At 42.4% G+C, this 26,091-nt stretch overlaps 1 protein-coding gene across 2 annotated transcripts in view; it reads left to right on the forward strand.

Annotated features, from left to right (window-relative positions):
- CACNA1S (calcium voltage-gated channel subunit alpha1 S) overlaps positions 1–26,091 on the forward strand; it is an 817,957-nt gene that overhangs the window by 90,457 nt on the left and 701,409 nt on the right. For both annotated transcript variants that reach the window (XM_072137243.1, XM_072137244.1), the window contains exon 6: positions 17,755–17,907. In XM_072137243.1, coding sequence (XP_071993344.1) covers positions 17,755–17,907 — 153 coding nt within the window. The remainder of the gene's footprint in view (positions 1–17,754; positions 17,908–26,091) is intronic.

Here is a 26,091-nt window from a genome sequence, read left to right on the forward strand (position 1 = left end):
TGTGCCCTGCACATGTGGTATGATGGAGTAGCACTTGTGGAGGCTGAGGTGGTGGTGAAGAAGGAGGAGGTGGACACTGGCACCGTAGCAGCAGTTTGACAACGTGGAGGAGAAAGCGGAGTCTCTTGTTCAAGTTGTTGGTGTGGCTGGGCGAGAAGCAATTTCACCCAGTGGGCTGTTAAAGGACATGTACTGGCCCTGACCGTAGTTACAGCTCCACACGTCTGTGCTGCCGTACTTTGCTCAAAGACTGGCCCAAGCCATTAGAGTTCTCTGAAGGGTGCAGAGTCCCCGACTTGGAAAGGGAGGGACTGCAGTACCAACAACTTGGACAAGAGCACACTTCTGCACCGTAGGATGGCTGGACGCATACAGTTTTCTCTTTGTAATCGCCTCTTTCAACAAGTGAGCAGCAGGAGCATCTGGACCAGGAGATGATGTCAAAGATAAACAGCTCCCTTCGGCAGAGGTGCTGGAGCCTTGACTGGCTGAAATGGCATGTGTGCCACTTGGTGTTGCTGCAGTGGCAGGATGGACCTCCACATCTGTTCCACGTTTCTCCCAGGCCATTGGATGGGGACGTTGCATGGCTCCCTAGCCATGCTTCACTTTTTGCCTGCAGATTCTACATATACACACACACTCGGCTCCCCTGGTGTCCTAACAAAAAACTGCAACATTGCCGAGGTATTGATTTTACTGCCAACACTCTGCACTGAGTGACTACTAACGCCGCTGCCTCGCTGACCCCTGTACCACTACTTACTTGGACCTCAGAAGCGGGATTTTTACCCTGTTGCCGTTTTCCTCCCGTCCACGCACTGCTGCCACCCTGCTGACTCACAACCAAAGTAGCGACTTGCTGCCTGATGCGCAAGCTGACACTCTCTTCGCCCAACGATGATGAATCCCTTGCTGCACCTGGTTCCCAAGTGCGATCGACTACATCATCGTCAATTTGCGTTTCCCTGTCACTGCTATTCTCCTCAATGGTGTCAGTATACACAGCCTGCCTACTGCACGAAGCAGCCGATGTCTACCCCACCTCTTCACTGCCAAGCAGCTGCTGACTGTCCTCAAACACTTCGTTCTCGCTGTATAGTGGCGCTGAGTCCAGACCATCTAGTAGCTCTCTGGCTGCGGGAAAGGAACAGGATAGAGGCTTGTTGAGGACAGGTGAGGGCTGCTGACCTGCTCCTGAGCCATGCCATCTAATTGTTGTATCTGGCAAACCCACAGACTCTTTTCTTGGGTTGTCAGATGTTATATTTGAGAAATTGGGTGACCTAGTCAACCAATCAACAAGCTTTTGGGTTGTTGATCAACACACTGCCGCTAGATGAGAACGGTCTCACAGAGTCGCCCCTGCTGCGACATCCCCTTAATGTGCTGCGAACTCTGCCTGCTCCACCTGCCACCTTTCTGTCTGACAAAGTTAATCAACAGGTGGATTTGACATGTATTTCTTGCTCTTAACTTTAGCAACACAAAAAGTATGGGAATTTGCGTTATACAGATCCCCCTAAACGCAGGCCCTGGGATTGGAGCAGAAATCACTACAGCACAGTAGAAGCAGCTGGACTTTACAGACAGCACATGCAGTGTGAAATGCCGAGATTGCAAATCACTGACAGTTTTTATAGGGCTGTGACATCACATAAGCCTGCCGGTGGCTGCATTGGAGAGAGTTCTCAGAGTTCTCTGCCCTATGTAACACGTTGTGCTCGTGGCCATTTAGCTAAATCAGCGGGGGAAAAAAAACTTAATTCCCACAAATCGGTATAAACTTCGGATTCGTAACTAATTGAATTGCGAAATGCATATCGAATTACACTTCATTCGAATCGATTTGCCCATCTCTAATCCTGACACGTGAAATCTTTTTCAGCCTTATTTGTCCTCCAAAAACTAAACAGCGCTCTTTCCCAAGTGCCACTCTGTGCCTGTACAGCAGTGCACATTGACAAAATGGGTATTGGCATAATCAGGAGGCACTGTTGAACTAAACATTGTAAAATGCATTTCCCTTTTTAACCCCTTGTGAAGGTGCAAATTTTAGTGTTCAATGAATTTATTGTTAAATAAAAATACATTTCTGTAGTTTCACTTCCATTTATTTTTGACCCTCATGAAACGCTCATAGGGTTAACAAACTTCCCAAAAGTTGTTTTGACTATTTTGAGGGGTGCAGTTTCTAAAATGGTGTCATTTGTGGGTTTTTCTATCATATAGGCCTTATAAAGTCACTCTAAATTAGTCCCTCCAGAAAAAGATTTTGATGATTAATTTCAAGAAAATCGGAAAAATCGCACCTAACGTTATAAGCCTAACGCACAAAAATAAGGAAAAGCTGTCTGAAAAAGGATTCTAAGTTAAAGCAGACATATTGCCAATGCTAGTTCTCAATTTATTTTGGTGATATGACCAACTTTCCAAAAAGTAGAAAATTTCGAATTTTTTCACAAAATTTTCATTTATTTCATAAATAAATACTAAATATATTTCTTTCATTTCTCAACCAACATGAAGTACAAAAAACAGTCTCAAAATCAACTGCATATGTTAAAGCATTCCAATTTGAAAAAGTCGTTGAGGGGTTAATCTTAAACAGGAATCCTGTCAGAAACATACCATATGTAATGGAACATACAAGTATGTAAAATTCTGGTTTCAACTGTTTGCTGTTGTATGGGAACATCATTACACATATACATGGCTGAAGTACTACCTCATGGATACCTGTAGTGACCATGTCTCTTCATGTATCTGTTTCATTTAGTGCGGTACAATGGAGGTTGCTCATATATACACTTAATGCAGACATGACTGATAAATCACAAATGACAGCTTTTTACCGCAGCATAATGCAGTCTGGGGGCAGTTGATGACTAGGAACAGAGTGGCTGGCTTGATGGTATCTTGGCTGCAGGTGTCACGGTAGCCTGTCCCTTTGTAGGCCTCGTCCACACCGGTGATGGCCAGAAGGGCGAAGCAAGAAGCGGGAGGTGCCAAGTGACAGAAAAGGTTCCCCATGGGGCATCCCTAGTGTAGGCGACTGATCCCCAACAGATGGTAAAAGGGTGGCTCGTGATGGTAGACCCTAGCTAGGGATGCACACAGAAAGTGGAGATGATGTAAACACAGGGGGAGATTCATCAGGGGTTGTAAGCCAGTTTTCTGGTGTGCAATCCCAAAAATAATCACAATGCTTGCAAACCAGTTTGCAGGTTACAGAAAGATTGCAATTTCCAGTGCTGGAGTTGAATTGTACGCTGTGCAGCCTGGCCGCCAGATACATAAGGTGGCAGATATTCAAGATATTATCACAGCAAACAAACAAATACTAAATCTCAATGCATCTCAGATCGTTCTTTTTTTTTTTTTAAGGATTTTTATTGGGTATAAGAAATGTTATGTAATCAACATTGAGAATACAATATACAAAAAGCATGTGCTTGATATTTTCACAGTCTATGGGGATTAGTCCCTTAGGACTAAGTAAGTGGACTCCCTGGACCACCGCGGGAGATAACAACCTTAGCCGCACCCGGGAGCGGAGTCTAAGTGAACTCCTGGTCTTCGCCAGATGGTCTTGCTGCGGCGGGGAGTCACCAGGTCGCTCCGAGGGTGCGACTAGGCCCTCGGCGGCAGCCAAGATAGGGACACAGGGACCACGGATGGCAGGCAGGACCACAGATGGCAGGCAGGACCACGGATGGCAGGCAGGACCTGGGAGCGCCACAGGATACCAAGACCGCCACAGGACACCGGGACCGCCACAGGACACCACGGAACAAAGAAACACGGGAACACCACGAAACACGGGAACTCAGAGGCGTCTGGAAACGCTCAGGAAGGCTTTCTCCTCAGAAAAATGAGCTGAAGATCCGGCAGGGAATGTTATGAGTAGCCAGGCTATATAGCAGAGCCAGGATATCAGCGCCAATAAGGAGGACGCTGGCCCTTTAAATTTCTGGAGAGTCTTGCGCGCAGGGTCGAGCGCAAGCTCGTCAGACAGCAGGTGTACACCGGGCGAGCCGGAGCCGGGACATGTAAGTATCGAGCTGGAGGAGCGGGGCAGCAGCAGATACCAAGCGGAGCACGGGTGCACCCGCGATCTGCAGCATGGATCGCGGGGATACCCGTGCCGAGACAGCAGCCCGGCAGTGCAAGGGGGCACCCGGGGTCACCCGTGACAGATATATTTTGGTGTTAGAATAATGGTCTGTGTTGTGTATCCAATCCTTTAAAGGAAACCTACCTAGCTGTAAGATGCAAATACCAAGCACCAGTTAGAGTCCTAAACCGCTGTATCACGGTTTAAACACTTTTTAATCTTTATAGCTGAAGCTTCTCCGGCGCACCATGCCGTGGGCCTACATAGGAAGTGAAGGAGAGTCGGTGACGTCACGCGCGCACAGTCACGTGCATGCTGCGCCGAAGCTGCTTCAGTTATAAAGATTAAAAAGTGTTTAAACTGCGATACAGCAGTTTAGGACACTAACGAAAATAAGCTCTGGCTCGGTATTTGGATCTTACACCTACCATTTCATGTGGTAGGTTTCCTTTAAGTGCCTCATAAGATACACAAGATTGTAATTTTTGATGTTAGGGTAGTTTAGGCCTCCCTGATGTTTAGGATATATTAGACAAGCTGCAGATATCTGGGGTCATTTTCCCTGCCAAATAAATGTTGTGAACGCTTTCTCTATATCTCTGACATCTTTTGATTTAAATAGCAAAGGCAGTGTCTGTAACGGTTATAAGAGCCTCTCGAAGCTTATCATCATCAGAAGATGTATTCTGGAGTGGGTAAGCGACAGGTTTTCCTACCTCGCCAATTCTGCCTTTATCTTTTGGAAAGGGCGGGGGGAGTTCAGAGTGTGTAGCATGTCTGGTCTCTTACCTATGTGTATTTCTAAGTACTTTTACTGGAATTGGACACCTTGCCTGTTCTGAAAACAGTAGTGGGTCTAAGGGCAGTAGCTCACACTTGGATCGATTTAGCTTCAAGCCTGATAGTAGGGAGTGCTCGTAAGACACAAATAATATGCAAATAACACTGTGGTGACTGTGCTGCTGCCCACCTCTATGCCCTTGTTGACTGTCAACAAAGACAAGGCCTGCACCAAAGGCTCTAAAGCCAGATTAAAGGGGTTGTGTCAGCATAGCAAATGGCTGTAATGGGGTCCAATGTATTGTGACAAGTACTTTCACCATTTAGGGTACATTCACACAGCGGTATGCCTGCCGTGCGGGCATACCGCCGTGTGCTGAAGAGGAGGAGGAGGTGACCCCTCCTCCCTCCATAGGGTATAGTGGCGCACGGCTCTATCATTTTGCGGTGTGCGGGCCGGATCGGCGCCACACATGTGTGGCACCGTATCTGTGCCGCGCCGCTATTGCCGTCTATGGGAACGTACATGCGGCATGTACGTCCCCGCAGACGGCCATGTGAATGTGCCACTTTTTACAAAATCTGCAGCCTTACTGAGATAACTCCTCTTGTTATGGTTGCTGGCGCCCCCTGCTGGTAGCTGTGTCCCGTCCTGAGCTACCGCTGATCTGGCCGAGTCTGTGCACAAGGAGTCAGCCAGAAGCTCTGCACTACAGATCACTCCATACAGCTCCTCTCCATACTGAGAGATCAGCTGACACACTGCAGCCAATAGGAAGTGAGAGAGGAGGAGGGGCAGGGATTGTGCTGTGATGGCCGCTGCTTAACAACTTCACATGTGCTTCCAGTAGCAGATACAAGGTAACTGCAGCCAGACATGACTATCTGCTGCACAGAGGAGTCCTCCCCTAACATGGATCATAGCAATGTAGCAGCCCTTCCTCCCTTCACCATTAGTCAGGTCACACAGGAGGCTGCAGAGATAACACAAGGAACAGGATGAGCTCTGACCTCTCCTGATGCAGTCCTCCTTCTGTACTCTCCACCATTCACGGTCCCTCCATGTTACACTGCTCTCCTGCAAAGGGGCCCCTGTGCCTGACTAGCAGGGAATTAGCTAAAGATCAGTAACAGATGAGAAGCTGTCACCTATTTATCTATCCAAGTCCTATTATCTATCACCTGTCATCTATCTATCTATCTATCTATCTTCTATCTATCAATCAATCCTCTATCTATCAATCAATCCTCTATCTTCTATCTATCAATCAATCCTCTATCTTCTATCTATCTCAAATATATCTTCTATCTATCCATCACCTGTCATCTATCTATCTCTCTCATATGTATCTCATATCTATCTATTTATCTATCTCATATCTATCTATCTCATATCTATTTATCTATCACTTGTAATCTATCTATCTATCTATCTAATGTCCTATCCATCCACCCATCCATCCATCCATCTATCTATCTAGTGAATTAGTTGCAATTCCTTACAAAATACACAGAAAGAGATGCAATTAACGGCCCCAAAGTAACATACAAAAATACAAAAGTTTATTAGTAAAAGTCATAAAAACAATTAAAAAGGTCCATGTTATTGCACCTACCGTATATGCCGGCGTATAAGACGACTGGGCGTATAAGACGACCCCCAACTTCTGCCCTAAAAATATAGAATTTGGTATATACTCACTGTACAAGACTACCCCTCTCCCAAATGAAAAAAAGTCTGCTTAAAACTTTGCAAAACAAACAAGAGAGCAAGTGCCTGGTGATCATAACTGTAAGCTGCGATATTAATGAAGATCCGACATGCTTCTGTAAGTGCCGCCTGTGACCCCCAGCTCTGTGACGCCGACCGCTGTGACAGGGCGGCTGCATTAGCATACAGCGCGCCGCCCCGTCAGCGCGTACTAAGCCTCTTCTAATGACTGTGAGAGGCGGACTGCCGCACATGCATGGCGGTCCCAGGAAGCAGCTCTCTGCGCGCTGACGGGGAAAAAAAACACCTCACACAGTGCGGCCCCCGTATATCCGGCGTATAAGACGACCCCCCACTGTAGCCATTATTTTAAGGGGTTAAAAAGTAGTCTTATACGCCAGTATATACAGTAATTTTGTACAATCAATGCATACACGTAGAGCAAAACAATGTATTCTCACAGCATCATGGTCGGTCAGGCGGACAGTAAAGTGTATATATGTCGGAGGTCTAGAAAAATGCAGGGACGACAAACTCCATGTGTATCATCACTTTGAAGTCACTTTGGAGTGATGATAAACGTCGGGTTTGCCTCCCCTGCACCCACCTAGACTTCCGCCATGCATGTCAGCCTGACCGACCATGGTGCTGTGAGAATACATAGGTGCACATTTACTAAAAAGTGTAGTGTGCAGGGGCCGCCAGATTCGGGATTTCTGTTGCACGTTCTTCATGAATCTGGTGCCCCCTGCACTGCCCCGACAGAGTGCACCAATTTTTTTTGCACTTTTAACATGGGGCGTGTGACACATTTCTATTGGACTTTGCATGTTAAATCTGGCGCATGGTCAGACTGAGCACCGAAATGCCCCATAATTTGTCATGTATTTTCTTATTCAAGTATACATTGACAATGATTAAAAGGAGAGAAAGCAGTGTCAGGGCTTTGGTAGGTGACACACAGCACCAATAGCAGATTCCTGCTGTGCTGGGGATCAGTAACTGCAGGGACTATTTGAGCACAGCAGGTGGAAGGAGACTCTGAAGGCTGATTGCTAGGCCCCTCCCACATCTGCTTCTGTGTGGAGCAGAATAGAGGCTGAACAAGCATCATAATAACAAATAGAAAGGTATTTTTTACTTCCAGGTAACCATTACAAATAGATTTTTGAAATATTTTAACTTCTTTGACAGCTTTTTGTAATAAATAGTTTCGTGGCATAACCCCTTTAATTAAGAGGCGATAAGGGACAGCCCTGGAGTGTGCCCCTATGAAGAGGTAGATAGGTAGCCTGGCGTGTAGGATTGCTTCTCGCTGCTCTAGGATTGAAGTATAAAGCCGAAAGAAATTTTCTGAAACTGCCACGAATTCCAAATTTATCTAATACTTGGTCCAGCCATCACCAGCGGACATTATCAAATGACTTTTCGGCATCCAGTAATAGTAATGCTCTTTTCCTGTTGATGGCTGGAGCTGGGCAGCTTCTAAGACAGCTAGCACACGACTTATGTTGGCTACTGCCGCTCATCCTTTAATGAAGCCCACTTGTGATTTTCCAATCAGGTCTGGCATAATTATTGAAAGACGATTTGCCATTATTTTTGCTACTAGTTTCAGATCCTGAATGATCAGAAAAATTAAGCGATATGAGCAGGGCAACAGTGCTAGCTTCCCTGTTTGGGTATTACTTTAATGTGTGCCATATTTGCTACTCCTGGCAGAGGCTCCCCTTGGAGTAGTTTGTTGAAATAATGTGCCAGAGGCCCCGCTATCTGGTCCCTGATGAATTTATAAACTTATGCTGGGAAGCCATCTGGACCGACCATTTTGCCAAATCCTAGATTTTTTATTGACTCCGCGACCACCTTCTGTGTTATTTCTGCATTAAGCCCTTCCAGTTTCTCCTCTCTTACCTTAGGCAATTTCAGCTTAGACAAATAGTCAGTCAAAATTTTTTAAATACTTCTAAAAGTTTTCGAGGGTCTTGCTGTATTTCTTCTTCCTCATCTTTTATTCTAGTAAGATGTGATGTAGGCCTTTGTCCCTTTGCTAGGATAGCTAATATGCAACCCGATTTATTTCCAAAGAGAAACAAGTCGGCCTCAAAACATGTGCAACAGCATGTTTCCTATCTATGCAACAGACTCTTGTGTTGTTGTCTCGTCTATATTTCCAGCTGTCTAGGTTTTGTGTGTTGGGTGCAGCAAGGTAGATGTTGTATGCTATTAGAAGTAATGGTACTGCATACAACTTCTAATCTCTATTTTAGCTATTTCGCAATAAGTGGCTGGGTCAGTTTGTCGAGTTTTGTTATTACTTTGTCCACCAACCTCTGAGTAGATGTTTGAAGGGGTCATCCTTTGCCAAATATCATCCAAAATGAAATCTGTCTCTTGTTTATAGGTATTAGTCAAAGCTACAGAGATTGATGTATGGTCAGATATCACCAGTTGTCCTATCTCAGAGGATGAGATTCTATGTAACAACATCCTGCTACTATCACCTGTGTATGTGTATCTTGACTTATTAAAAAAGAGAAGAATGCCTTCTGGTCTGTATTTGGGGTGTAAATGTTGTAGATACTAAGATCGCCAGCAGATGTATTTAGTATTTGCATGAAGGATACGCCGATCCTTTGAAATATTATAAGATCATATGGTGATGGCAGAGTGTTTATTAATTAACAGGAGTACCCCCCCCTCTATGTTTTGGATTCAGAGTCTCCGATTGCTGCTGACACCCAGTATTTTCTCATCAATTTTGTGTCTGTAAGGAGATGAGACTCTTGTAAAAGGGGATATCTGTTTTCATTTTTTTAAGTGTTGTAGAGTATTTCTGAGGTGACTGGATTCCATGATACTATATTTGTAAATGTTTTCCTTATGTCATGTCTGTGCAACGGACCACCGATCCTGTCAAATCAGCGTTTAGTACTTGAGTCTGGGCTAGGTGTGAAGGGAGGGGTAAAGGGGCAGGTCAATGCTTTTAACAACGGTATACAATCAAATATAAAACATTTACCAATAGCTATTCCCATTGTGGACGCAGGTATACAATCAAATATATAACATTTACCAATAGCTATTCCCATTGTGGACGCAGGAGTTATGTTTTTCCCCACTTCCCCACACTATATGAGATATATTGTTATGTTAAATTGCATCTAGGAGTTTGAGAATGAGAACAAACAGGCTTAACAGTACAATGTTTTTTGTATCTTATTAGAACAGGTTTCCATGTTTTGCAATATAATACACAGGGCCGGATCCAGGCCTCAGCGGGCCCCTTTGCACTAAACTCTTGTAGCGGCATGGATCCATTGTATTCACCCCTCTTAACCCCCCATACGTTCATTATATACAGCAGCCTCACCCCCTATGCAATACTTATATGCAGCCCCCATGGATTAATTATATGCAGCACCCCTCACCCCCATGGATTATATGAAGCCATCCTCCCCCTAATTGATTAATTATAATCATCCTCTCTCAACCTCTATGTATTCACTATATACAGCCTAGGCCCCATAACCCCCCATGGATTCACTATATACAGCCTAGCCCCCCTTCACCCCTATGGATTGAGTATATACAGCCTGGGCCCCCCTCACTCCCCATGGATTCACTATATACAGCCTGGCCCCCCTCAACCCCCATGGATTCACTATATACAGCCTGGGCCCCCCTCAACCCCCATGGATTCACTATATACAGCCTGGGCCCCCTCATCCCCCATGGGTTCACTATTAACAGCCTGCCCCTTCTCCCCCTCACCAGTCATGGAATAAATATTGTCAATTAAAAAAAAATGGTAAAACCCACCCTAGTCCTCAGGTCCAGCCAGGGCTCCCACTCTCCTGTCTTCTGGCCTTCTACAGCAGTCGCGCGGTAAAGAATGCCAGCATCCTGCAGTGCACAGAGCGCTGCTTTATGGTGCCAGCACACAGGCACCGCTAAGTTGCTGGTGAATGAGATGTGCCTGCGAGTGGCACCGCCAAGTTCCTAGGAAATGAGATGTGCCCGCAATAGAGCTCTCCCAACAGATTTGGGCCCCGTCACTTGCGCGGGTATGACAGGTGCAACATGCATCTACAGCATCTACATGCATGAGGAAACATTTAAATTGCAAGAAATTAAAGATATTTGTATATGCTTTAGTGACCGGTGCTTGTTGATTTTACAAGTATGTCAGCCCCTAGGCATGTTTTCCAAGTAAAGGTTGCCCTATTATTATGCAAAAAAATAGTGAAACCTTATAAAGTGTTTGTATGCTAATACCAAAAGCCTTAAACAAAATGGAGAAACTGGAACTCTTAATGTTGAAGGGCAAGTAGTGATATAGTGGATATCCATGTTTCCCTGTTTTGCAATATAATACACAGGACCTATCGGCTTTTTACGACGGTCATTAAGAGTACTTCTTCTGACATGGTGCTTTCTACGGTGGGTACCGCAAGTGCCGGTATCTGGCTGTGATATCACAGCCCAGACCCAGCACTAACACCCGGGATCGGAAAAACTCAGAGCTTACTGGGGGATCAGATCCCTCCTGCTGCAGCCGGGGGTCTGGCGAGTGCCTCAAGGCTGCCGGCTCCTCTTAACCCTGGTTATCAATATATATACAATAAATATAAATCACCCGCTTGGTGAACGACGTAAAAAAAAACACGAAAAACTTATACTAATATACAATTTTTCATCAAACACCATCACACCAAATGTTCTAAAAAGTGATCAAAAAAAGTTACGCGCCCTAATATGATACTGAAAAGAACAACTCTTTTGCAAAAAATAAGCTCTCAACCAGATGTGACAACAGAAAAATACAGAGGTTATGACCCTGAAAAGTTGTTGATCGTAAAAACAATGTGATTATCTCCAAAATTGAGCAAAGATGAGAAAAACTTTATAAATGAGGTCTCACCGTAATCGTAGTGAACCAGAGAATAAAGATAAAATAGTATTTTTATGTTACGTTGAGTGGGGGAAAAGTGCTAAAAATCCAAAATAAAAATTGATTATTTTGTTTGTGCCCCTCTAAAAATAGTTAATAAAATCTCATCAATAAGCTATAGACCCCCAAAATAAATTATCCATACATTGTATCTCATCCCGCAAATAATAAGCCCTCATATGTTTGCATTACGAAAAAATAAAGTTTGTTCAATGTGACAATACAAATCTGCTCTGAATAACGCTGCTTTCATTCTATGCCCGAACATGTGCCGATATAGCAGGTTACCACCACATATGGGTTATCGGTACACTCAGGAGAAATTGGGCATCAAACATTGCAGAGCATTTCATCATTTTATTCATCATGAAACTGTCAGTGAATGTATTTTCCCCAAAAAATTCAAGTTTCTAAATTGCAGGTCCATATTGTTTTAACCCATGTGAAACACTTAAAGGGTTATTAAACTTAATAGAAGTTGTTTTGCATACGTTGATGGGTGAAGTTTCTATAGTGGGGTAATTTAAGGGGTCATATAATCGTCCGATTGTGCAGTCGCACATCGACAGCAGGTGCTAATGGGGATTACGGTACCCACCCCAATTGTATCAAAATTTAAATAAGTCCAAGCACTCCTTTGGGTGTGATGCCAGAAAATGTTATTTATTTACACAAAAATGATCAGCATGCTTCCCATTAGACACATAGGGGAACATTTACTTACCTGTCCCGTCGCGATCCCCCTGTGCGTTGTTTGACGAAGATTCGGGTCTCCTGCGATTCACTAAGATCGTGCGTCCAATATTCTGCATGTGTCGCTTTCCCCACTGAGGTCCGCCCAAGTTCACCTTCTTCTTCCCTGTGCATGTAAGTGGTGATCTTGCGACACAATTTCGTTTTTAAATTCAGCAGTTTGTCCGAATCAGTCGGGTATTCCGAAGTTTATGCCCCCTGATTTGTGTCACATGCAAGCCGGCGCTGATGCGCCACATTCCGATCGCATGCGCCAAAAAACTGGGGCAATTCAGGGCAAAATGGTAAAAAGTCATGAAACCCGACGAAAATGAGCTGTTCGGACCCTTAGTAAATGTGCCCCATAGTGTACTGTGTAATGTACAGTATCTTATTTTGTCAGTTTTAAAATTAACTAAAAATTACCATTATAAATGAATTTCCTATTGTGTTATTTTGATATATAAATAAATATGTATAGTGTGGAGCAAACTGGGCGACTAGTGTTTTTTATAGTGTTTAATTTATTAGGGAATATTACTATTTATTTTAAATGTGATGTGATTTGTGATATGTGTGTGTGTGTGTGTTCCCCATTTTTTCTTTTTCATTTTGAATTTTTTTTTACTTTAAGAGCCCTAAAGTGTACCATTTTAAAATAAGTAAAAAACATCTACACATACTCTCCTACGCTCCTCTTTATCTTGATCTTATCGCTGTTTTCTCTAAGCTTGATGTGCCTGGATCACCTAGAAGAGAAAGTTTTTTTAAAAAGGAGCATGGGGATGAGATTTCTGGCATTGCAGGCTGCTAATTATGCACGTCCACATTGTGACATCACCTCCCTCTCCAACATGGGAGAGGGAGGCATTTATCACGCTGGAGGCTTGAATTTGTGCATGGGAGAGTGAGGTGTGTGTCAGACCTAGAGAAGACAAGTGCCACAATCAACATCAAGAGTAGCATAGGTGAGTATAAGTTGATATAAAATATATAAGTTGATGATAAAATATTTGAGCATGGGTTTTTGAGCGATTGGTCCTGTCAGAGTAACCTCATTGGCTTCCATGAGAAGTTATAGACCAGACCTGGGAGAGGCTGTGCATGTTGTGTGTCTGGACTTTCCCAAGCCAGTGCTGCATAAAAGATTGATACATAACTTGAGACAGTTGGGACTAGGCAAAAATCTCTATATTTGGGTTAGCAATTAGTGATAGAAAATAGATGGTCATTGTAAAAAAAATTATGGGTTATTAAGCCCCTACTTATGTTAAGAGCTAAAGGGAAGTTACCTTTGTCCTATAGAATAACATAATTAGTAATTGGTCCATAGACCAACTGCTCCCACCCCCCTCTGTGATTTTCCTGTCCCATCAATAGAAATGTATATTGGTTTCCTGTGTCACTTGAACAGAATTTTGAATTGGTATAGACTTGTTGGCTCCAAGCCCCTCATTGTTGGCCATGTGTCTGAATATGGCTACTTAAGAACATGACATTATACTTCAAAGAAAACTTGGTTATAAATCCAATATTTTAATTTATGGTCAACAAATTTGCATTGTGTAAGCCGTAATTGTAAGTGGTGGCAGCTGTAAGAAGCATGACTGTATTGTGGTGCAGAGTGGCTCTGTGCAGTAGTGTTCCATATGCATGTAAGTTGTAGGGGAATACATAGAGTGGTTGTGCTCCCTCTGGGCTGAGCGTGCGTGGTGTTGTAGTGTCAGGCTTTTGGTTTCCCTGACATGAGTGGGTTGACTGGGTGTGCTGTGGGAGAAGGAATTAGCGTAAGGGAGCCATTTTGTGTAAGTGGGCGGGGCTTAAATACCTTGTGTTAGATTCCGAGAAAGGGGTTCATGACAGTCAGTATTACTGGCACATTCTCAGTTTGGGTTAAAGTTACCAGTGGAGTGCCACAGGGGTCAGTATTGGGGCCACTTCTTTTTAATATTTTTATTAATGACTTCATAGAGGGTATACACAGTAAAGTTTCAATATTTGTAGAGGATACTAGGATCTGTTAAGTAATAAATACTGAGGCCGATGGTATAACATTACAGAAGGATTTGTGGAAGATGGAGAAATGGAAGTCTAATGTAGATAAATGTAAAGTTATGCACTTAGGCCATGGGAACAAAAAGTACAGAAAAGGATGAAACTAAGATATGTTTTTGTGTACAAAAGGTTTTCATTTTTTAACCCTTTCACACTGCGCTGTACATGTAAGGCACAGAGGTGCAGAGGTTGTATGAAGAGGGCTCACGGGGTGATCCCTCTTCATACAGAGGTGGGGTTTGCGGCATATTGCAGCAAACACCCACTGGTAATACCCGCAATCGATGCTAGAGCTGATTGTGGGCATTAACCCCTCCGATGCAGCATGCATTTAAAAGACAGAGGCGCCGCCATCTTTGTTCTGATCGTCACTCCCCGGGAAGTAATCGGGGAGCGGCCATCGGTTGCTATGGTATTACACCCTAGGCTGCATGGCGTCTGCAGTTTCGTAACTCTATAAAAATCCATATACATATGTTAGTATTGCAGTATATGCTAGGAACAATCAGACCATCTAAGGTTAAAGTCCTCTAGAACAAAGCTCAACTAAAAATTGAAATCACACCCGTTAATTAGAACTGATATAAAACACAATAAACAGTGAAAATCACAAACATGTTAGGAATTGCTACATCTCAAAATGCTTCATCTATCAAAAAATTTAAATGGTTTTTGCAATGGTGAACCCCATAATGGAAAATGGCGCCCAGATGTGCGAAACGCTACCACATAAAAATGTAATAAAAAGTGATCAAGAGGTTGCACATTCCTCAAAATGTAACATAAGCTTATTTTGCACCTCCTACAGCTCACCAAAGTATGGATAACTTATTAGCTGGGAAGGTAAGAGCTGGCAGGATATGTACTGCAGGGGCTGGCAAACTATATACTGTGGGGGCATAGGCTGGCAGGCTATATACTGTGGGGGCAGGGGCCGGTGGGCTATATACTAGGGGAGCACGGGCTGGCAGGCTATATACACGGGCTGGCAGGGGAGCAGGGGTAATAAAATAATAAAACCTATATAAACTTGGTATCACCATGATCATACCGAACCAAAGAAGAAAGCAGAGGTTTTATTTGAAGCGCACAGTGAAAGTCATAAAAGGAATACACTCATATCGATTTTATAGTTCATGCCCAACGGTCCCATGGCATTGGATCTTAGGATCCATTTGCCCTCTATTTGCAACAATAATCGATTTCTATTGCTACCATTCACATTTTTGTTGTGCATGGTCTATCACTGCAAACTAGGGGATGTATGGATTAGAATTATGTTCTTTTCTTATGTGTTTGATTAGCCTTGATGCACCTTCACTTGTTTTTTACAGATCTGATGTGCTCTATAAACCACATGTTCATGTTCATTTGTTTTTTCCGATATAATATCGGTCACAAGTGATTAGGTGATGTAATTTGGCTCTTTGACCCCCAAATTATAAATTTTTGGTTTTCATTATATAGCTACAGTATTTACAATTTCCACATCTGTGGTTACCTTTCGGGATTGTGTCTTCTAGCCTTCTAGTTTGTGTAGAAAGTGAACTTTTTAAGATATGGTTTTTTAATTGTCTTCCCCCTGCGCAGAAAATAAGCACTCACACATGGAAAAGTTTAAAAAGTTATGGATTTTTGAAGGTGGAGAGCAAAAAATGAACAAAAAAACCCATGCATCCTTAAGAGGTTAAAGACTATTTAAACCTAATAAAACCTATAGAAAATGTATTATCCTCATGATCATACTTAGCCCAAAGAATTATGTTTTTGTGTCATTTGGAGTGCAGAGTGAAAGCTGTAAAAAACAAAGCCCACAATAAAATGGTGAAAAATAATGTTTTATGTAAATTCCACCACATGTGGAATTTTATTCCAGCTTCCCACTGCAATGCATGGCATATATAATGTCACTAGGAAGTAAAATATCAAATCCGCAACGGTACCCTGAGAGCGCTTGCCCATGTATCTTAGGACGTTGCTCACTGAAATATTGTGTGCATTTGGTCTGTTGGGGCACATTTGCTGATAACAGAGTAAACTTCACTAAATTTAGTTTGTATCACCCGGCGGTGCTACCCCCTGCCAGCGTTTATACTGTATGTTTCTGTTTATTTGCAGTATGTGTGTGTACATGCAGTATATCATGTATGTATGTTTGTATATGTTATGTAACGCAGTTTGGGGCATATTTATCAGGACCTGAAATAATCGCAAATGCTAGCTTATTGCTTCCGCCTCTGGATGTATACAACTGCGAATATGCAGCGGCGTGGCTATCATACGCCTGCAGTATATGTGCTGATTTGTAAAGTGCTGCCGAATTTGATGGCGTTGTATAAAGAATATTATTGTATGCCGTATATAGTGTATGTATGTGTGTATATGCCATATGTATATGCAATATGTGTGTATATGCAGTAAATACTGTATGTGTTGTGAGAAGGTACAAGGGGCCATTATTGATGGCAGATATGTGTCACCCAGGTGTCTGGCCTCAGTGAATTGAGCCGGTTAATGTTTGGTCAGGAACCTTAGGTTTCTGACAATTGTTAATGTAGCAAAGCTGCTTAATGCAGTTTCTTTCTTTCATTGGAGTAGTCAAGAGCAGGGCCAGGGTGTGTGACTACTCCCACATATCCAGGCCAGGTTTTGGCTGCGAAATAAAGCCAGGAAGCTCAGGTGAGCTGGGTGATGTGTTTTTGCAGTCTGGGAGTCTGCTATACTGCATGCAGAGCTGGAGGTGTTACACAGCCAAGGATCCGCAACAGTGACATTGTCTGTTTATGTTGCTGGATGGATACACCACCTACAAAGGACTGTGAGTCAAGCCTGTTTATATGGACTGTATTTTCTGTTATATGTTTGGAAAGAAATAAAACCGCTACCTGGACTGTTACTGAAGTTGCCATTTGAGTTGATCCCCTACAGTGTGTATGTATATGCGGTATGTATACGCTGTGTGTGTCTATATAGTGTGTTTATACTGAATGTATGTGTGTATACGGTGAGTGTATACTGTATGTATAAGTATATGATATTTATGTATATAATGTACTATACAATTTGTGTGCAAATTTGATTTGTACATGCTGTGTATATACTGTATGAGTTTGTATTTACTGTATGTTTTAAGTGTATGAATTTATGAGTACATAAATGTGTGCATATAAGTGTATACATGTTTGTATGTGTGTGCGAGTATATAAAGGTGAGCATATGGGTGTAAAACTTTGTGTGTGTATATGAGAGTATAAAAGTGTATAAATGTTTGTGATTGTATAAATGTGTATGTACAAATATATATGGGAAGGGGGCGCAGCCTTTCCTAGTTACGCCTCTGGTCAAAGTATCTGAAGTTCCTTATTCAGTTATTTACTAATTTTAAGTCATTTCTTTCTTCCTAAGGTCTTCAAGTTGTGTTAAACTCCATAATCAAAGCAATGGTTCCTCTTCTTCATATAGCATTGTTGGTTCTTTTCATGATCATTATCTATGCTATCGTCGGACTAGAGTTATTTTCCGGGAAGATGCACAAGACTTGTTATTATAAAGGAACAGGTAAAAATGTATATGAATAACAGATCTCTCAAGCTGTCTGATAATTTGTTTCTTATAGTACAGTTACATTGAGCTACAATTACATTACCAAATTTGAATAAACATATTTCCAGATTTTCATATTGAAAAAATGTTTGCTGCTGCTCTAATACTACATTGTGTATTATCAATCCTTCTGCATGGCCTGTTATACTTTTTATACTTTTGATGTATGCTATTGTATAGAAATATCATGTTAGAGGACTCCCATAAGGCACATTGGTTATGTTTATTTACTGGGTTTCTGTGCAGGGGTGTAACTAGGAGTGGCAGGGCCCCATATCACACTTCTGAAGCCACCTTCCCACTTACAAATATATATAGATATTTGTATAATCACACATTAGTTACAATCACACACATTTATATACCACATATATACCATACTCACCATTTATACATACATACAACATATACACACCTACATAGAGTACCATATACACGTGCAGCATTCACACATTACATATACACACACATATAGAGCATATACACATCACCATATACTGACATACAACATATAAACACACATACAGTATTTACACACCACACATATAAATCCAGCATGTAGGCACCCAGTACTCCAGGTGCTGGGAAACCTTGACACTGTGGGCCCCATAACATCTGTTTCTGTGGGATCCAAAGTATATATTCAAGTGCTCCACCCACAGTAGCTAATGTAGTCGCAGTGCTTGAAAACCGTACCCAACAGTAAACCAATATTCACAATGCCCCCACACAGTTACCAATAGTCACAGTTATCAACAGGAGCCAGTCATTATCCAGTAGGCTTAGAGTCTGACCGTAGTAGCTAATAGTCATAGTTTTCTCCCAGTAGTTACAGTAGCCACAAGCTCTGGCCCCGTAACCATTAGTCACTGAGCCTGCCCTGGTTGCCAGTAGTCAGAAAGCCTTTACCCAGTAGTCTCAGAACCTGCTCCTAGTAGCTTGTTGTCACAGAGCCTGTCACCTGGGTACCAGGAGCAGGTTCTATGATTCTGACTGCAGTGCAGGGGATGTGTGAAAACCTCAATCATTTCACTTTTGACCTGGTGCATGTGCAACCTCCCTGCCAACGTATGGTCAAGGAGGTAATCGAGTAGGGGAACCAGTATACAGAGTCGCGCTGCTATTCTATGTCGGTCTGTTACATACAATGTCCAATAATAAAGGCCTAAAAATTTCTGAAAAGTATTATACGAATAACATTTTATTTGACAAAACTTTAGCTCAGGGATAGTCAGTGGGTGGAGATGCTGTTAGTGGACGACGCGTTTCGGGGAGGAATACCCCTTCTTCAGGTCCAGATACTGTAATTTGTAAAACTCAAATAGACAAATAGACAAATGATAATAAAACAGGTATAGGTGTAAATAAATAAACATACATAGATTTGAATAAATAAATGGGCAAACATATGCTAAAATCAGGTATAAAAATAAATAGATGCATGAATAAATAGACAGCAGAAAATAAGCAGCACTCCAAGACGTGGATTGTCAAGTGGAAAAAGTGATGATCTTTATTCCATGTTTTTTAGAGTACAAAAAAATGTACAGAAGCAACGTTTCGGCTCCTGAGAGCCTTTGTCAAGCCTAGTGATATGGGTGAACAGCAATCTTATATAGCAAACATATGTGATCACATGATCAAGATGATCCCACCCCCTTGAATTAACATATTGCATCCTATCACGTATAAATAAGCAAAATACAACAATCGAAAGTGGGAATGCCGTTATACATATCCATAAAGATAAAGTGCTGGTGCATTATAGCGTTTTTGCATAGTGTTATTAGAGTTTAAGCCTGTAAATAAAGTGAAGAGTGCTCACAATATTGAAAGTGCACAATTGTAATGAACTAGGGTTAAAAAAAGAGTGACTGGGGTCTCACCACCTTGATCCACCGGTCCTGCAGGGAAAACATGTGTACAGACAGCGGACGCTGACCGATCGTGGGAATGAACCGCAAGTGGAACGCAAGCGGAGTAACGGTGTACTGCGCATGTCAGGGGAGGAGCTAAGTATCCACGGTAACAATCGCTTCCTGGATGCGAAAATCGCGTCATCGGGATTTGTTATAGACTCCTGCCAAATAGAAACAGCATAATGACCGCAATCAATAAAGAGGTAAGTATAAAGCTAAGAAGTTAGCAACTTGCAGACGATCAATGGCACAGCGGAGGGTGTATAAGTGGCCAACAGGGCCAACATAGAGAGATTCATATAGAAAGGGGGACGTGGGAGGATCAACGAATATTAACCCCTACATATTAGGGGAGACTTAAGAGCTTATATATAGAATAGTTATATCCCTATGGCCAAAACGGTCAATACAGGATTAACAAATGTTACCTCTGGTCCCCACAAATAGTACATTTACACATCAATAACCACTCCAATGGCACAGAATATGATCATCCGGAGTCGTCTGTTATACACTTAAAGAGACACTGGAGATATGTAAAAATGCGTTTTTATGAAAAAAAAGAAGCGTCGCTGTGAAGAATGGATGGAAAGATGGTGAGAGCAGTCCAAATTCGGCTTCAGTATGTTGTGAAGGATCTGCGGAGCAGAAATAGTATTAGTATAATAATCATAGGATATGTTAAACAAAAAAATATCACTATAAACCTATGCCTCTGTGAGAGGTACAGAGAATCAACAGTATCCAGAAAATCACGAAGTAATTTCATACATTGTGCAATTTGAAATCTACATTAAGCCCTTTAGGCCTTAAGGTGTTTAGGGTGTATATCCACCACAATTCCTTTTTCTTAAGAATACGCTCCCTATCACCACCTCTGCGTAACGGGGACACATGGTCAATCAGTCCCTTTCCTGGTGGCCAGCTTCCACAAAATGTTTTGAGACAGGCAGGTCACGTCTGCCACTACGGATAGTGTAGCGGTGTTGGTGAAATCTAACCTTGAATTCCAAGGTGGTTTCACCAATATATACAAGTCCACATGGACAGTTTAGCATATATATTACAAAACGACTGTCACAGTTAAGGTAGTGTTTCACTTGGTAATGGACATTGTTATGTAAAAAGGAAGAGCCCCTATTAATTTGCCTGCAATTTATGCAGTTACGACAAGGGTATGATCCCTTGCTCAGTTGACCAAAAATTGCAGTTTGTCGATTCATGCGTTGTGAGCCTACATCAGACTTAACTAGTCGGTCCTTGATAGATTGGGATTAACGGTATGAAAAAAGAGGGGGTTTTGAAATTCAGGAACAGGGCACAAGCTGCCAGATAATTTGTTCCAGTGTTTTTGAATGATACTGGCAATCGCATTACTGTGTATGTGGATACAAAAGGGATCCTATTGGTATTAGTGTGTCTCACTGAGGGAGATAATAAAGTGGCTCTGTCTATCTGACATGCTTTCTCAAGGTTGTTTTTTATGATCCTATGAGGATAACCACGTCGGGAAAATTTATGGGCCATGGTGTCTAAATTGATGTTTACCTTATTGGGATCATTTATGATTCTCTTAACCCTTAAGTTGACTATAGGGGAGTGTCTTAATCATAGCCCTGGGATGATGGCTCTCCTACCTTAATAGAGTGTTTCTGTCCGTGGGTTTCACATAAAGGTCAGTAGTGATGGTGCCTGCATTCAGGATAACCTGTGTGTCGAGGAATTGAATCCTATCTCTAGAGTGTACCAAGGTAAACTTGATGGATGCATCGATGGTATTGAGATAGGAATGAAAGTCAAGAAGTTCTGCCTCAGTACCGGTCCAGAGGAGGAAGACGTCATCTATGTAACGCCACCACCGCAGGCAGTGCCTGAAGTGGCTGGAAACATAGATGGCGTCTTCCTCCAATGCCCTCATCACAATGTTGGCGTATGTAGGCGCCATATTGGCGCCCATTACCACGCCCATCAGTTGTAAATAAAAGTCGTCCCCAAACAAAAAATAATTATTCTTCAGTACTAGTTCTAAAAGATCTATAATAAACTGTTGGGAGTGTATTGTGTGGTGGTTAATTTACGCTTAACAGCCATGATCCCCTGCTGGTGATCGATCGACGTGTATAAAGATACTACGTCGAACGACACCAGGAAGGTATCAGCAGTAATGCTAGATTCTGCCTCTTTAAGTTTATTAATGAAATCTGTGGTATCTTGTATCCAGAAACTGAAAGGTCACGAAGTAATTTGTCCAAGAGAGTGGTGATGTTACAAAAGATGGAACCGCTACCCGATACAATCGGGCGTCCTGGAGGAGAGATGAGGCTCTTGTGTATTTTCGGCAAAGTATATAGCACAGGTGTGATAGAGTGCTGTATTGTGAGATATTTGTACATGTCATTGTCGATGATGTTAACATATTTGGCTGCATCTAAAATGCTCTTAATTTTCCTAGCAATATCGAATTTGGGATCAAAAGTGATTTTGCGGTAAACCATAACATCAGATAATTTTCTACGGATCTCTGCAAGGTATGAGCTGGTATCCATGACGACGACAGCTCCGCCTTTATCGGAGGGCTTGATGGTAATGTCGCCGTCATGGGCCAGCTCATCCAATGCAGAGATTTCTTCCCGTGTAATGTTGGGATGAAGGAGCCCAACAGTGGTAGAAGAATTGCAAAGTGTTTGTATTTCATGTTTCACCGCCGTTATGAATGACCCAATATGTTGGGCATCCACGTCGGGTGTGAAAGAGCTGATATTGCGCAATTGAAATGTTTAAGTGACAATTCAGCATTGGGTGTCATATCAGACTTAGTATTGGCAGGAAGGTTACAAAAATAATGTTTAAGTTTAATAGATCTAAAGAAGTGTTGCAAGTCTATTTCAATTTGGAACCAGTCCGGCTTGGACGTAGTACAGAAAGATAGTCCTTTGGAGAGGACAGACAATTGGTAATCAGTTAGTGATTTAGAGGATATATTTACCACTGATTGGGGTTCCTCTTCCTGAGGGCCATGGGTGGGTTGACTTGTTTCGGCTTGGAGCGTAGGGTGTTTTCTTGAGCAGTGATGTTTGCGTCCTCCTCTTCGAGTACAATGTTGAGTTCTTGTTCTGTAGGTTGCTGTGTCCCTAAAAAAACTCTCTTGGTGTCTCTCTTGGTATCATCTTTAGGGCCATTTCTCCTTGCGTTATGTGGTCGTCACTTGCGTTTCTGAATATCTCTTTGATGCAATATCTCTTTGACGCCAATATCTCTTTGATGCCAACCATAGATTTGACCTGTTTTATAATTATCTAGATACCGGTTCCATTTTTTGCGTTTGGTTTCTTCTTGTTCCTGTTTAAGTTGAATAATCCTGGTCTGTATCAAGTCATGATGTTTGGAGAATTCCTCTTCAGATAGTGTCATTTTAAGTGTAGAGTCCGTTGTTTGTATTTTGGACTTTAATAAATCAATCTCTTTTTTCAGAAATTCTATGTTGAGAAGTATCAGATCCCTGGAGTACTTATTGGAGATCTGTGCAAATTTGGCACAAAATTCAGAATCCTGCATGAAAAATGTGGGTGCGATTCTCGACCGCATACCTCTGGGTATCATATGTGATTTGTAGTACTCACACAGGGTTCCAAAGTGGAGTTGTAGGGTCATAATTCTTTTAGAGTCATTTTCAAGTTTGCGTTTAAGTTCGGATGTAGCTAGGGTGGTAACAAATGCAACGTCGATGTTCAGGTCCTGTAGGATTCTCTCTCCATCTTCAGAAGAATAGGTAAAAACATGGGTAGGGTCCATTTGTGAAGAGGCAGCCATGTTAGAAAAGGTAGTGTTTGTTTTCGGAAAAGAAGGTGTGCACGCTGAGGCCAAAAAATACTTCTAGAAAATTCAAACCGCACACGTTTTACTTGTAAAAGAGAAGTTTGGGTGCAGGCTTAATGAGATCGGGCTCCAAAAAAAAAACATGGAATAAAGATCATCACTTTTTCCTCTTGACAATCCACGTCTTGGAGTGCTGCTTATTTTCTGCTGTCTACTTGGAGGATCTGGAGCCCGATCTCATTAAGCCTGCACCCAAACTTCTCTTTTACAAGTAAAACGTGTGCTGTTTGAATTTTCTACAAGTGCATGAATAAATAGATACATATATTCTTGTAAAAAGATAAAAAAGTTTTTGAGTACATAATGGGGTTTCTAAATGTACTTGACCTTAGACATTTCCAGATGGTCACAAAAGGGAGAACTGTATAGGTAGTCCGTTCTGTCCGTATATTAATGTCAGGGAAAAGGGAGAGTACTGACCTGTCTGAGCAGATGGTTCCGTGCTGTACAAGGGCTCAGAGGCCAAGGAATGTAAAAAGCTGTGGGTAACTATAAGAAAAAGGGGGATGGGTTACTAAAAGGCTAGATCTATGGTATACCTTCGATAGAAATAATTAGTTTGTTGTTAATAAGAGGGCTAACCTTTTTTGCTAAAGGTCCTTAGTCCTCTATGGAGTAGAAAACCTGCAGCCTAAAAAGACAGACGGGCAGTCCTAGGGGGAAAGAACCGGGTGGGTTATTGTAAGGGTAGTGACTGCTGCGGGTAGGTGGAGGATAGGCATACATACTGGGGATGTGTGTACTCCGAACCGGCGTCAGCGCGAGTGACCGCTCTGTTGGCTCGGGATCGGGTTTAAATGGTCTTGCTGCGCAGACCCTGATCCACCTATCTAGCGCAGTACTGGAATCGTCTCCGTGTCCCGGTCCATTCTGCGCATGCGCGCCAATCAGCAAGACCATTTAAACCCGATCCCGAGCCGACAGAGCGGTCACTTGCGCTGACGCCGGTTCGGAGTACACACCTCCCCAGTAAGGTTTTCTACTCCATAGAGGACTAAGGACCTTTAGCAAAAAAGGTTAGCCCTCTTATTAACAACAAACTAATTATTTCTATCGAGGGTATACCATAGATCTAGCCTTTTAGTAACCCATCCCCCTTTTTCTTCATGTATAGTTACCCACAGCTTTTTACATTCCTTGGCCTCTGAGCCCTTGTACAGCATGGAACCATCTGCTGAGACAGGTCAGTACTCTCCCTTTTCCCTGACATTAATATACGGACAGAACGGACTACCTATACAGTTCTCTTTTTTGTGACCATCTGGAAATGTCTAAGGTCAAGTACATTTAGAAACCCCATTATGTACTCAAAAACTTTTTTATCTTTTTACAAGAATATATCTATCTATTTATTCATGCATCTATTTATTTTTATACCTGATTTTAGCATGTGTTTGCCCATTTATTTATTCAAATCTATGTATGTTTATTTATTTACACCTATACCTGTTTTATTATCATTTGTTTATTTGTGCCCACATATGTACTGTGTAATGTACATTTTATATATTGTCTCCTGTTGAACCCCTGTTCATTTATGTATTCCATAATAGAATTGTAACTTTGAGTTTTACAAATTACAGTATCTGGACCTGAAGAAGGGGTATTCCTCCCCGAAACGCGTCGTCCACTAACAGCATCTCCACCCACTGACTATCCCTGAGCTAAAGTTTTGTCAAATAAAATGTTATTCGTATAATACTTTTCAGGAATTTTTAAGCCTTTATTATTGGACATTATATGTAACAGACCGACTGTTTCCCTACTCGATTACTTCCTACCACATCAGGAATTTCTCCTGAATACCAGTTGTCTGCAGCAGCTTCAGACCCTACGAATTCCTTCTACACATGGTGCGCGGTGTACCCTAACCACATTACCTCAACGTATAGTCAAGGGCAGTGTCGAACTGGAGTACCTTGGGCCCACCAGAGAAAATTTTTGGGGGGGCCCACCCTTCATGTAATGAGAGAATACCTGACTAATTGAAGTGTAAAACACTGCTATATTTGACCGCTATATATTCACAGTTTACTGGAATGGCCATCCTTTTTTGGCACCCTTCATTATTGAAGCCCTCCCCTCCCATCCCCTACAGCAGCCATCAAAGCCCTCCCCTCCCATCCCCTACAGCAGCCATTAAATCCCTCCCATCCCCTACAGCAGCCATTAAAGCCCCCCTCCCATCTCCTACAGCAGCCATTAAAGCCCTCCCTTCCCATCCCCTACAGCAGCCATTGAAGCCCTCCCATCCCCTACGGCAGCCATTAAAGCCCTCCCCTCCCATCCCCTACAGCAGCCATTAAAGCCCCCCTTCCCCATGGCTCTCTCAGAGCTGCCATGA

This window comes from Engystomops pustulosus, chromosome 2 (genome assembly GCF_040894005.1).
Source record: "Engystomops pustulosus chromosome 2, aEngPut4.maternal, whole genome shotgun sequence".
Classification (NCBI taxonomy): domain Eukaryota; kingdom Metazoa; phylum Chordata; class Amphibia; order Anura; family Leptodactylidae; genus Engystomops; species Engystomops pustulosus.